Source organism: Stenella coeruleoalba (genome assembly GCF_951394435.1).
Source record: "Stenella coeruleoalba genome assembly, chromosome: 15".
NCBI lineage: Eukaryota > Metazoa > Chordata > Mammalia > Artiodactyla > Delphinidae > Stenella > Stenella coeruleoalba.
In genome coordinates, this window is record NC_137161.1 from 27,451,214 (window position 1) to 27,464,340 (window position 13,127).

General features: G+C 56.0%; 1 protein-coding gene across 1 annotated transcript; it reads right to left on the bottom strand.

The window, feature by feature from the left end:
• Positions 1 to 188: 188 nt before the first annotated feature.
• Positions 189 to 11,880, bottom strand: SCRT2 (scratch family transcriptional repressor 2; the record flags this gene model as incomplete). Its single annotated transcript, XM_079945590.1, has 2 exons — positions 189 to 979; positions 11,748 to 11,880. The coding sequence occupies 2 exons, from the start codon at positions 11,878 to 11,880 to the stop codon at positions 189 to 191; spliced, it is 924 nt and encodes a 307-aa protein (XP_079801716.1).
• Between the last annotated feature and the right edge of the window lie 1,247 nt (positions 11,881 to 13,127).

The following is a 13,127-nucleotide window of genomic DNA, read 5'->3' on the forward strand; positions in this document are numbered from 1 at the left end:
GGTAGCCGGTAAGGACGATGTGGGTCGGGATGTACTGGGGAAGTCAGTGCCGGAAGCAAGTTCTGGGTTAGGGGTGGAGAGAAAAGTTCCGGTCTGGGAGCAGGGTCCCCACGAGGGGCGTGGGCAGGGGAACGCAGCTGGGGGACGCTGAGGGCGCAGGTGGGGGGGGCCCGGGAATGTCGGGAGGCTCAGCTGGCGAGGCCGGCGGGGGGTGGCGGGGGCGGCTCGGCCCCCTTGACGCAGGCGGCCTCGCAGTGCTTGTGGAGGTAGGACTTGAGCGCGAAGGTCTTGTCGCACTGGCGGCAGCGGTAGTGCTTGAAGGCCGAGTGCGTCTGCATGTGCGCGCGCAGGTTGGAGCGGTCGGCGAAGGCCTTGCCGCAGTGCGCGCAGCCGAACGGCTTCTCGCCCGTGTGAGAGCGCATGTGGCCCTGCAGAAGCCAGGGCCGCGAGAAGGCCTTGCCGCACACGCCGCACTTGTGGCGCAGGTTGTGCGTGAGCACGTGCATGGCCAGCGCAGGCATGGACACGTAAGCCTTGCCGCACGTCGGGCACTTGCGCGCCAGCTGGCTGTCCAGGCTGCGGTGCGTCTGCTTGTGGCGGCTCAGGTTCGACGACGTAGCGTACGTCTTGCCGCACTCGGCGCACGCGTGCCGGTGCCCGCCGCCCGCCGGCGTCCCCGCGCGTCCCGCGCGTCCCCCAGCGCTTCCGGCGTCCCCCGCGCCCCCGGCATCCCCGCCGCCCCCGCCGCGCCGCCGGCGCGAGCGCCCGTCCGAGATGAAGAAGGCGTCCATGGAGTAGCTGTCGGTCACGGCCGCCTCCCCGCGGAAGTAGCGCGCCGACAGGCTGGACTGCGGGCTCTCGGGGTCGCTGTACTCCTCCGGCGCCGCCGGCGGGTACGCGGGCTCCGCCGGCCCCAGGTCCAGGCCCGGCTTCTGGTCCGCATCGTAGCTGCTGGGGGGCAGGCAGTGCGGGGCGTAACCTGGAGGGGGCGAGACGGAAGCGGGGAAGGTGAGGCGCCTGGGAGGCGTCCACGTGGCCGCTGTAGGGAAGTGACGGCTGCTTGTACGATAGCAGTCGCTGTCCTGCGCCTGTGCTCTGGGGGTCAGGCTGCCGAGTTCGGATCCTTCCTCCGTGGGCCGCAATAAAAATCACCCCACCCCACCCTCGTGGAGTGCGGTGAGGTCAAGTTCTACTGGCTTTGTGTTGACTGTCAAATGCTCACAGCCACGCAAGGAAGGTATTATTATTGCACCCACTTTACAGATAGAGAAACTGAGGCGTATAGTCTAAGCCCACAACTAGTAATTGATGGAGCCAGGATCCAAACCTTGGCAGCCTGACGCTAAAGTCCAGGCTTTCTTTATTCCAGCAACATTCTGCCGGTTCCAGTCCTAGGACTTACCTGAATCTCAGTTTCCTCATCTGCAAAATGGAGCTTATGATCGGACACTCCTTCCCAGGGTCTTTGGAAGGACTGAGTAAAGTGATGAGAATGATGAATTAAGCACTTCCCGTGCGCCAAGCTCTGCCGCCATGCTTTACACATGTTAACTCATTCAATCATCACAGACCCTATGAAGTAGATCCTGTTATAATCCCCATTTTACATATAAGGAAACTGAGAGAGAGAGAGAGAGAGAACACACAGGAATTGCTATATAAATGTTAGCTATTATAATTATGCTTTTTACTTGCTTGAAAAAGCGACTTCACTGAGGATTATTTAATTGTCTGCCTCCCCCACCAGGCTGTGAGCTTCCCGGATGGGATCTGTGTGCCTGGCTCAAAGGAGGTGTGCAAAGAATATATGTTGTATGAAAGGATCACAATCCTGTTAGACCCACCTCCCAGGGTTGCTGGGGGATTTAAAAGAGGTCACGTATGTGGCATGTAGATGCTCCAAGAAGGGAACTTCCTCGTACTTGCTCCCAAGCCTGCTTTGCTCCCTGCTCCACTAGAAGCCTTCTGGAGTCCCCCCGTGAGATTCGTTCCCGCCCCCCCACCCCCCACCCCTCGCTCCTCTCTAGAGTTGGACCAGAAATCCTTTCCATTTTGGGATCCAGTGACTGGTGGTGGGTGGGCCAGGGCATTCAACAGGGGCTTTCCAAGGGCAGGGGCCACCCTGATTTGTCTCTGCTTCCCTGGGCCTTGTGTGGTCCCAGTACCCTCCTTGAAGCCCCTGGGGCCTGGGCTCCCAGGAGAGTTTCTGTTGTAAGCAGGGAAGTGGATTCAGAGCTTTCGTCCCCTTAAACAGCCTGCCTGATTCAGCCTTCGTGCTTTTGCCTCTCATAGGGCACTTTGGGAATGTCACAGGGTGAAGTCTGTGTGCAGACTGTCCCCCAACCTGGAAGGCAATGGTGTACCCTTTCTTTCCCTCTGTCCCTTCAGCTGCCCACACAGGGTCCTCTGAACACAGAGATGATTGGGGATTGCGGGGGTGGAGGACTCAGTAGGGAGGGGCACTGTAGTCAGATGCAGAGAGGGCACTGGTGGTGGCAGCTTTATAATGGGGGGTGCTCAGCCTCTCAGCACCCCATCTTCCCCTCCTTTGGTCTGGAGGTACCCCTACCTCCCACTCCAGGAATCAGGCCTGGTACTAAAGCCCCAAAATGTTCAGGGAGTATTGTTTCAGACTGAGTTGAATACCTGTTGGGCATACCCAGACTCCCTCTTTCTCCTTCTGTATTTCTTCCTGTTGTAATTACTGATGATAATGGTAATACTAGCTGATATTTACAGAGCACTTCCTAAGTGCCAGGCTCTGTGCAAAGTACTTCACTCCCATCACCTCGCTGAATCATCGCAAAAATACCTGTGTTACAGATAAGGAAAACTGAGGTTCAGGGTGGTAGTGGTACTTGCTTGCTCAAGTGGTACTTGCTCAAGTGGTAGTGGTACCACTTGCTCAAGTGGTACCACTCTTGTACTGAGGTTCAGAGTGGTAGTGGTACTTGTTCCACCACTACCACTTGCTCAAGTGGTAGTGGTGGAACAAGAGTTGGAACCCACTGCACTGCTCGCCTTGTTTTCCACATGCTGGGAGGTCCCTGAGGAAGGGGCCATGGCTGGGTTGTTCACCTCCTATCCCCAGTGCCCCAGCTAGTGGACACTTGATAAGTATTTGTGAAATGGGTGGTGAATGGGAGATAAAGATTTGCCAGGCCAGCCTCAATCCCCGGCCCAGCAGGGTCTGCCATAGACCATTCTGTCTCCTTGGTCTTGGGACAACTTGATTCCCGACACTGATTGTAGCTGGGTGACCTGGAGCAAGTTGTGCATCTTTCTGCATCTCTGCTCCTTTCTCTGGGTATGGGGATAGTATAGAATGCATTTGGAGGGGGTCACTGATCATGTGGCCAGTGCCTTGCATGTGCTGTTATTAAGGAAGGATGGCATATTGGTTAAGAGCACAATTTTGGCACCAGACTACCTGGATTGGGTTCCAGTTTTACTATTCCCAGTTGTGTGATCTTGGACAAACTGACCTCTCTGTGCCTCTGTTTCCCCAGCTGTGAAATGGGGGAAAATAAAAGCACCTAACTCATACAGTTTGCAGTGCAGAGTCCGTGAATAAGCAAACAATAAGTGAAAAGTGAACAAATAATAACCAACACTCCTGGAGCATTTATATATCAGATACTATTTAAAAGCTCTACACACGAATGCATCCCACCCTCATGACTCTGAGGTTGGTACCATCTTACAGATGAGGAAACTGAGGCATAAGGTAGTTAGGTAACGTGCCCGAGGTTGCACAGCTAGTAACTGAGAGACAGGATTCCAACCCAGTGCCTGGCACATGTTGGCTGTTATTATGAATAATAATAACAAATCTCCCCGGATGGGTTTCTGTGCTGCAGTTTTCTTGGCAACTGCACAGACACATTTTGCAGCTCCAACCTGGGCCACTGTTTCCTCACCCAAGATGTGTAATTTCTGGTTCATGGTCTGGTGAGAAAAATTCTGGTGACCCACGTTGGTAGGAGCTCAATGGACCAGGCAGTCCTCGCTGCAGCAGGACCCTCTTTCCGTGGTTCCCTCTGGTGGTGGCCTGTAGTACTGCAGCACCTTTCTCTTGTCGCTTGGAATCTCTATATATTGTAGAAATAGGGGCGCCTCAAACAAAGGCTCCTCCTCAGCTTAGGGACAGATGTGAAATTGCCTTCCAGACGGGAACTGTGGGGCCAGACATGATGGCCAGCAGCTGCGGAGTTTGGCATGGGTTGTGGGGTGGGCGTGGAGGGTTGTATGAGAATTTATGTGGTCATGTTGGCAGAGGTGGTTCTAACTTACTTTGTGACCTTGGTCAGGTTGCTTAACCTTTCTGGACTCTGCCTCTACCAGAAGAAGGTTGACTGGGATGCTCTAAAAACACTCTTTGCGTCGTGGCTGAATAGACCCCTCAATGATGCCCATTGTCCTGTCCCCCATCCCCCAACCCCCGTCAACTCCACCTCATTCTCAGATCCACAGACCTCTCCCTACCTATGTGACCTCGGGCAGGTTATTTAACCTTTTTGTGCCACATCTGTATAAAGGAACTCATAATAGGATTGAATGAATTAATGGTGTAAAATACTTAGTACAATGCCTAGCACACAGTAGCCTCTCAATTTTATTGTCATTATTATTGTCACTACATCTCCTAGTGATATCCTTCTAATCTGCTAGAGAGTGAAGGGGACACACATGGGTATCTTAGGCTGCTGTGTGACCTTGGGCAAACAACCTCACCTCTCTGGGCCTCAACCCTGGAGAATCCTTTAGGACACTATAGGCAATGCTCTTCTGACTCTGTGCGTGGAACTCAGACAAGTTTTGGGTGCCTTCCTCTGCCTTACAGGTGACTGTAGAAGGCTGAGCTGCTGGTCCCCCAGCCAACAGGGTGAGAGAGGCCTCTCTTGTTTGGGTCCAGATAGAGGCAGGGAGGCCCCGGGACTCAGAGAGAAGAGACTTGGCTCTCATCCTGGCTCTTTTACTCATACTCCAGCTGTGTGACCATGGGCAAGTCACAAGGCCTCTCTGGGCTCCAGTGGCCCATCTGAGGGATAGGGAACAGAGCCACTCCTGTGACGTGGGGCTATAGGGAAGGCTTAGAAACACTTTGGAGATGTAGAGATGTCATGTACATGTCACCTGAGAATGACTTTTGGTTTTCCCTACTCAAAAGTCTTGATATTTTAGACTGAAGGTCCAGAATACATTTTTTAAAAATTCTGCAAGGGAAAAAAAATTCTGCAAGGGAATTTTATGAGAAATCAGGTGCTGGGTGCTTTGCAGACATTGTCTCTTCCAATTGTCTGACCCCTTGGGATGAGGGTGGGGGCATCTCTGAGAAGTACTTCTGCTCCTACTGCTTCCAGCTACCCCTGCGCCCTCTCCGTGTGCCAGGCACTGCGCCAAGCCCGGAGGCCCAGAGAGGGGAGAGGAGTTGCCAAGGTCACTGGAGGAGGAGTAAGACTCAAAACCCTCCAGAGTCTGTGTTTTTTTCCAAAACCCCTGAGCAGGCATGGAGACCTGCTAGGGGAGGGAAGATTTTCAATTGGTGGGAGGAAAGGGTGGTGGGTTTCTTCAAATACTACCACCCAGCTGGCCTGTGTCTGATGGGATGATGGGGAATTGGGGGTGGGGAGAAGCTATTCTTGTAGAAAATGCACCAGCCCTTTGTAAGTCTTTGTAAATGATCAATAAAAGTAATGACTAACAAACACTTATTGAGCACTTACTGTGTACAAGGCACCCTGCTTGGTGCTTTTCACATTAGCTTGTGTCTAAGGGAATGTGGTGGTCACTTGCCCCGGTGCCCTAGTTCTACGGAAGCTGAAGCCCTGAGAGGAGACTTTACCAGACCACAAAGCAAGTTCACACCAGAGCTAGGCTGGCCTCCTGACTCCCAGGCCAGTGTTCTTTTTCCCAGTCTCTCTCAGATTCCCAGTGTTGCAAACTTCCTCCAGGGAATTTCCAGCCCAAATCCCACTTCCCTGTCTCAAGATGAGCAGAAGAAGAGAGGGGCCTAGTAACGGGCCAGCTTCCCAGGTGGCCCACTTTCCTGAGGAGGGCCAGGCCCTGCTAGGTGGGGGGGCTGGAGGGGCTGCTGCATGAGTTTATTTAGAGCTGTGTCTTGCTGTGCCAGGGCCTCGGGCCTCGAGAATCAGCTCCAGCCAGCTGAGCAGAAAGCCAGGTCTGTCAGCAGCAAAGCAGGATAAAAATAGTTTCTCCTGTCTGCTCACAGAGCTGGGCAAAGGGGCTGGTACCTCCCCCTCCCCTTATTATAGCATCTTTGTTAGCGGTTCCCTGGGCACTGGACCAGAAATGACACCCACCTCCTCCAAGGGCCTGGCAGCTGGTACACCTGCCCACTGGGGAGGGGGGGGGTCCCTGAGTCCAGATGAGTGGTGGGCAGAGTGAGGTCTGGCCCAACATAACCAGGGCTGTAGGGTGCGGGGCTCGTGCCCACTGACTCAGACCCAGGGAGTGTTGAGAGGATTCCAGGGCCCCTCCCCACCATCCCTCCCTCCTGAAATCCCCCATATTCTGGTTTTTCCTGACTGTGACCCAATTCCCGTGGCCCACAGGGAGGTCCACAGCTCTGCGGGAATCAATAGGAAAGATTTTTCAAGGGGTTGTGGAGATAGGCATGGCGGCTACGGGTCTGGAGTTGCCCAGCACTGGTTGGTGGAGCAGGCTCCTGCTCCCTGCAGGGTGTCTCTGGGGCCCTTTCTGGGCCTCCTCGAGACTGGCTGTCATGCATAACGCACATTGTCTCTCCAGACCCCCTGCTTTTCTGCCCTAGCCTCTCTGTGCCCCAGAAGGTGCCCATGCCAACTTCCCTTCCTAGCCAAAGGCTGGCAGTGGACACTTCATCCCAGGGGAGCCCACAGCTGGAAGGAGGCCAAGAGTTCTGGGGGGCTCATCTCTCTCAGGAGCGTCTCGCATGCCCCCCAGAGGGCCTCCAGGCTGTGGGGATCCCTGGAACATGTAGATGAAGGACCCCAGGGAGGGGTGATGCGGTCTGCCATTTATGCCCTTGTCATCTCGGGCAAGTAATCTCTCTGGCCTCAGGTCTGCCTCTGGCAGTTGAAGCTAACCTTCCTCAGCACTCTGTTCTCACTGCCATTTGCCCACTGTGTGTGTGTGTGTGTGTGTGTGTGTGTGTGTGTGTGTGAGTGAGAGATGGGGATGTATAAATTGCTGTGCTGCCACAGGGACTTGATGTACTCTCCTGTCCTCTCAGAAGCCACAAACTGAGACTGTCTGAAGAGTGGACACTCCGTCTGGGCCCCTCATGTCCCCCTTGTGACCCCAGGCTTTAGGGAGGGCCAGGGGCCCCAGATTCAGTATCCCACATGGACCCTGTTGTTCCGCATTCCCAGTGACTAATTCTTAGGAAAATCAGATTTTTTGGGTCCCTAGAAGGTCAGAGCTGAAAGAGATCAAGTTTGACTGCTTCTTTTCATAAGAGAGAAACTGGGGCTCGGGTAAGGGAAGATTAGTTCAGAGCCACAGAGAAAGCTGATGGTGGCTCTAAGACGTGAACCAGCCAGCCTTGAGAATAGACCTGGACATGACCTTGGACTAGAAATTGGATCTGGATCCTGATCCTGGAGCCTGAACGTTGACCCGGACATGGATTGAAACTTGAACTTGGACATGGACTTGTTCTGAATTTTGGAGTGGACCTGTAACCTGGGACATTGACCTTGGACCTAGACTTTAGACCTTGTCCTAGACCTAAGATTGGACCTGGACATTGGACCTGGACATTGGACTGGACGTTGGACATGGACTTTGAACCTGGACCTCTGACATGTCTCTGATCTTGACCTTGGACCTGGACCAAGACCAAGATGCCCGGGGTAGAACACTCATATGGGCCTGCTGTGTGTCCTTGGGTACCTCCTCAGCCATCTCTGGGCTCCGTCTGCCAAGGGATTGGGGCTACCCTTTTGCATCCCTGCTCCCCAAATGGGCTTTCTGAAGTGTGGGGTAGATGTGTGGCAATTGGGGACTTTCAGCCAGGTTCCCAGGCCTGGCCTGGAGCGACTCCCCGGCGCCATCAGAGGGGGTAAGCAGAAGCGGGTGCTGGTATAATGTGGTCACTAGATAAGCCTATGGGCAGAAGTAGGAGCGCTTCCTCAGCTGCTGGGGAGGCTTAATGCAGCTGCAGAGGGCAGACAAGTGCGTTATTGGATTGGCATTGATCCCTCATCTGCCTGGGTCAGATGCACTCTGAAGGAGTTATGGGGGCAGGATGGGGTGGGGGTGCAGAGGAAGGAGGACCTGGCATCCAGCTTGACTTCAGAGTTAGGGTGTGAGGAGAGGTAGACGTCCACCGGTCCATGGAGACCACTGCTATGCAGAGGGATGGGCAGCAGCCTACACTGAGGTGGCCGAATCCCTAGCATTCCCCGGGATGGGGGCCTAGGCCTGTGAAGGGGCGGGCTTCGTAGAGTTGGAGGGCGAGGTTCTGAGAGGGTTAGGAGGATGTGAGTTGGCATCTCACCGCGAGACGGAATCTGTGCTCGGAATCACCCAAGGGAGAGGAGGGGAAGGGAAGGCTCCGTGGAGGCAGAAAGCAGTGGAGGACGCAGGAGGAGAGGAGGAGGCCTCGCACTGGAGAGGACGGCGGAATTAGATCTGCTCTCCCTTCTTCGGGGAGCTCCGCAGAGAGACCTGGAACCTTCCCCATTTGTGGGGCTTCTCCTTCCCTATTTAGGGGTTCTGTGCATTCAGGGGGAGGCTGGCAACCAGATGCACCTGCCACACCCTCTGGCCAGCCCATGGAGGCTGAGAAGGAAGGGAGTAAGGAAGCAAAGAAGAGCGTTGCTGGGGTGTGTGTGTGTGTGTGTGTGTGTGTGTGTGTGTGTGTGTGTGTGCGCGCGCGTGTAGGAGGAGGAGTCCTCCAGGAATTCTCCAGCACTCCCAGCCTTTCCCTGAGCTGGGGGTACACTCTTTAATTTGGGGTCCTGCATCTTCATCAGTTAGGAGCCTGTGGTTCCCCTGACCTCCACATTCATAGGCTCCCTTCCCCAGATTCCCCTCCCACCAGTCTCATCCTGACCCTGCAGGGATGGCTTGTAAGAGGATCTTTCTAATAACTGGAACTATCTCCAGCCCCAGGCCCTCCCCCTTCCCTCCCTCCTTTCTCCTCCCCCCCTTCTCTCCCTCACTCTCCTCACCTCCCCCCCCTCCTCTCTTTCTCCTTGTTTACCCAGCACACTTACACACGCTGAGAGAGAAAAACGTCAGCTCAGCAATTTTTCACACTTCCCTCAAATGCTCAGCAAGGTTATTTCCGGCAGAACGGAGACAACGGACCGCTAGGAGCCGGCAGGCTCTCTGAGGACCCCCAGCACCCCTACCCACCCGTGCAGTGAGGGAGCCTTCACTTCCCAATCTGGCCACACCCCAGGGGTGGAAGAGGCCCCCGATAACAGAACAAGGCAGACCCTGTGTTCCCTGGCCATACCAGAGCTTGAAGGGTCACCCCCTGGTCTCCGACACTAACCATTTACTGCAGACACTGCCAGGGCACCCAGGTCAGGGTGCCTGTCCTCAGCATGGGGCAGCCTGCAGAGACTGAAGCCAAGAAAAACGCCTGGCCTCAGAAACTCTGCCACCCTCAGCCAGACATCAGATGGTAAATGGAGCCCTACAGAAACCCTGACAATGGCCCCCTGCATTCTCTTAGACCCACATCCAGTCATCTCCACTGCCTCCCAACCCAAACTTGACCTTCACAGAAGCTGAGCTTGTCAAAGTTGGAAGGATACTTAGATCATGCCATCCAAACTCTTTCACTGCTGAGGAGGCGGAGGACCAGAGAAGGGAAGGCACTTGCCCAAGGTCACAGAGCAAGTCAGAGATCTAAAGCCCAGGCCTCCCAGAGTTCCAGACCAGATATCAGACTATCAGGACAGCCTCAGGATTCCCCAGAGGGAGCTGGTCTGGAGCCCTTTGGGGAAAGGGCCAAGGACAGGGATGGTTCTAGGGTATCAAAGCTGGTAGAACATCCCTGCTGATGGCTTTGCCCTTACCCTGCTTCCCACCATTCACTCAGGGGCTCCTTTCAAAGCTTTTTTGGACTGAATTCAAGGCAAGGCGTTCCTGCCTCCCTCCTGAGGAACAGTCTGCAGTTTTGGCTGTGCATGAGAAATTCTCTGGGCTTCTCTAGGTTTTCTCAGCTGGCCTGGGACAGGACCAAGGGGGACTCGGCGGGCAGAAGCCCAGGGCTTTGTGTCAGTTCCCCAAGGGATCCACATCCCAGGCTTGCAGGCATTTCCATTTCTACCCAGGTCCCCAGCCCTGGCATGGCCCCAGGTCTACCCTCTGTCCTGCCAGCACTCAGATAAGCCCAGCCATATCCCTGGGCTTCAGTCCTCAACCCCAAGAGGTCCTGGGGTCAAGAAAAGAGGACAGTAGAATATGAGACATGTGGGCAAAGAAAAAGGGAGGTTGATTCTCTTGGGGATCTGGGGGAGGCCAGGAGATGAGGGGCTGTAGCTGTATCCCCGATCACTCCCTAATTTCTTTGACCTTGATGAGGTCACAGAGCCTTTTACCCAGCGCCCTCTTGCTACCTGGCTTGGCAGAGTGATGGAATGTGGGTGAAGTGCTTGGAAATCCCTGAGGCAGAAGCTCCCACCCTCCTGCCTTTGCCATCTCAGCTTCCCCCCTCTTCTTCAGTCCTTTCTTCTCTCCTTTTTCTCTCCCCTCCTCTCCCCTTCTCTCTCTCTCTCTCTCACACACACACCCCAAAGCTGATGCCACATGTGATGTCAGATTTCTTACTGCCAAAGGGATGCCCCCGCTCCAGACACCTGTCCTGGTGGGGACCATCAGAGGAGAACCCCTTTGTGATCCCCTTCATGGGGGATGGGGTCCACAGAAGCAGTCTCTGATTTTTCTCCACACCCTCCAGAGCTCACCCCCTTCTGGGCCTGAATGACCTCTCGTCCCCCAAACCCTTGTCCCTACAAGGCACTTGCTCTGAAAAGAAATAGAGTGTGTTGGGGGTAGGGGACTGACAAAAAACAGCAGGGCTGGCTCTGGAGGGGAGTGAGAAACTGGAGGGGGAGGGAGTGCAGCTCAGGAGACCAGGAGCCACTTTGGGGGAACCCCTCCTAGAAATTCCCTCTTCCTCTCAGTCCCCAGGACAGGCCCAGCCTTTGGCAGGCGTGCGGCTGAGGGTAACAAAAGAGTTGCCGAGAGAGGGGCCCGAGAACACTTGTCTGGCATCGCCAGGGGGAGTAGGCTTGAAGGGAGAGAGGGTGCCCCCAGCCACCCCCAGGGAACCAGCCCTATTTCCCCAGGGATTGGTAGTCCAGGCCGGTTTACCTTCCCCATCAAGGGAGCACTCTCGGGCAACCAGCCTCCTTCCCTCAACCACGGAGAGGGGACCCTCAGATTGCCTTATGCATTAGCCCCCCAGCACTAGCCCTTCATGGGCACCTCTCTCTCTCCATTCTCTCACCACCCCTCACTCTGGCACCAATCTAGGGCCACAACTTTCAAAGTCCGGGCAGGCGCTTGATGGCGGGATGGGCCGACCCTGCGACTTTCCCTTTGTACGGACCTGGCCCTTGCCCCGCCCGCCCAGCCCTTGGGAAGCCCGGGGGGCGCACACAGCCAGGGTCATCTCCTCCCGGGGTTCCCTACCGCGCGCACCCCTCCTCGTGGCCCGAGTTGGGGAGGGCCCGAACTCCCCTCCCCTCTTCTCCCCCACCCCCCCGCCGGGTCCCACTCACCGTTGTCCTCGGGCGGCCCCCGGGCGCCAGGCAGCACGTAGGCGGTCTCCAAGGGGTGATAGGTGGGGGCCGGCACCCCGCTGCACTGGAAGCCGTCCCCTTTGATCTTCTTTACCAGGAAGGAGCGGGGCATGGTGCGACTGGCGGGGGGCTCGGCGGGGGCACTAGCGAGGGGCCCCGGTGGGGGCAGGCGGCCAGCCGGGCGCGATTGGCTGGCTGTGCGGGGTTTCAGCACTGGACAGCTCCCAGCGGGCGGGCGGGCGGGCGGCCGAGCGGAGCCGGCACCGGTGGCGGCGGCCCCGGCTCTGGCTCTGGCTCCCGCTCGGGCTTGGCGGCGGCGGCGCGCAGACAGGCGATCGCTGGAGCTGTGCTCAGCACTCCGGCTGCCGGCTTTATATGGGACGCAGGCTGGAGGAGATCAGGTGGTCCCCTAGCAATGGAACTGTTCAGCGCTCTAATCCATCAAATGTCCCCCAGGACAATCGCTCCGCACACGTTCCCCTGAACCGGCGGCGGTGGGGGCAGGCCAGGCTCAGGGAGCAGCGGGCAGGCAGGAGGGGAGAAAGTGAGGGTGAGAAAGGCGCAGAGATATAGAGAGACGGAGAAAGCGGGGGAGGGAGACAAGGGGGAGAGAGAGAGAAGAGATACATAGAGAAAGACAGAGACATACAGAGAAACGGAGACACACACACTGAAAGAGGTAGAAATAGGAGCAGAGAGACCAAGATAAGGACAAAAAGACACAAGATAGAAACAGAGAAAAGAAAGGCAGAGATGGAGAGAAGTAGCAACACACACACCCACGGGAGAAAAAGAGAGCTCCAGATACACAAAAACAAAGCACCCCAGGGATGCAAAGAAAGGGAAAGAAAAGTGCAAGACAGAGAGAGAAAGAGAGGGGAGAGGAGGTAGAGTGGTCTGAGCAGGCGGGGTTCAGGCACATGGGGACAGGGAAGGGAATGCAAAGAAAAGAGTGCGAGCTCGCCAGCGGCGATCCTCCTGCCTCCAGCCCTCTCCCTGTCCCCCAATTTTGAAGGGGCTAGTTTGGACACTCAGCTTTAACTAGGGGAAGTCATCCCCCCACCCCAGCTTGACCTCCCACTGAAGCCCCCTGTTGGGTTTGGGGTTTAACTTTCTTCTTCCAGAACTGATGGGGGGAGCAAGTGCCCGACGCCGATGCCCAGCCCCGCTCAGCCAGTCCTGTTCCGGTGCCTAGCTCAGGCGCGCGCTGCAAGAGGAAGTGAAAATCGTCCAGTAATTAATTTCCCTGCTGCCGGGGGGGTGGTGGTTTTGACACATCCGAGGCTGTGTCTTTCCCTGAAGCGGGGAGCAGACAATAGAGACACGTGGACTGGGAAGGGAGAGGGGGGAAGGGAGGGG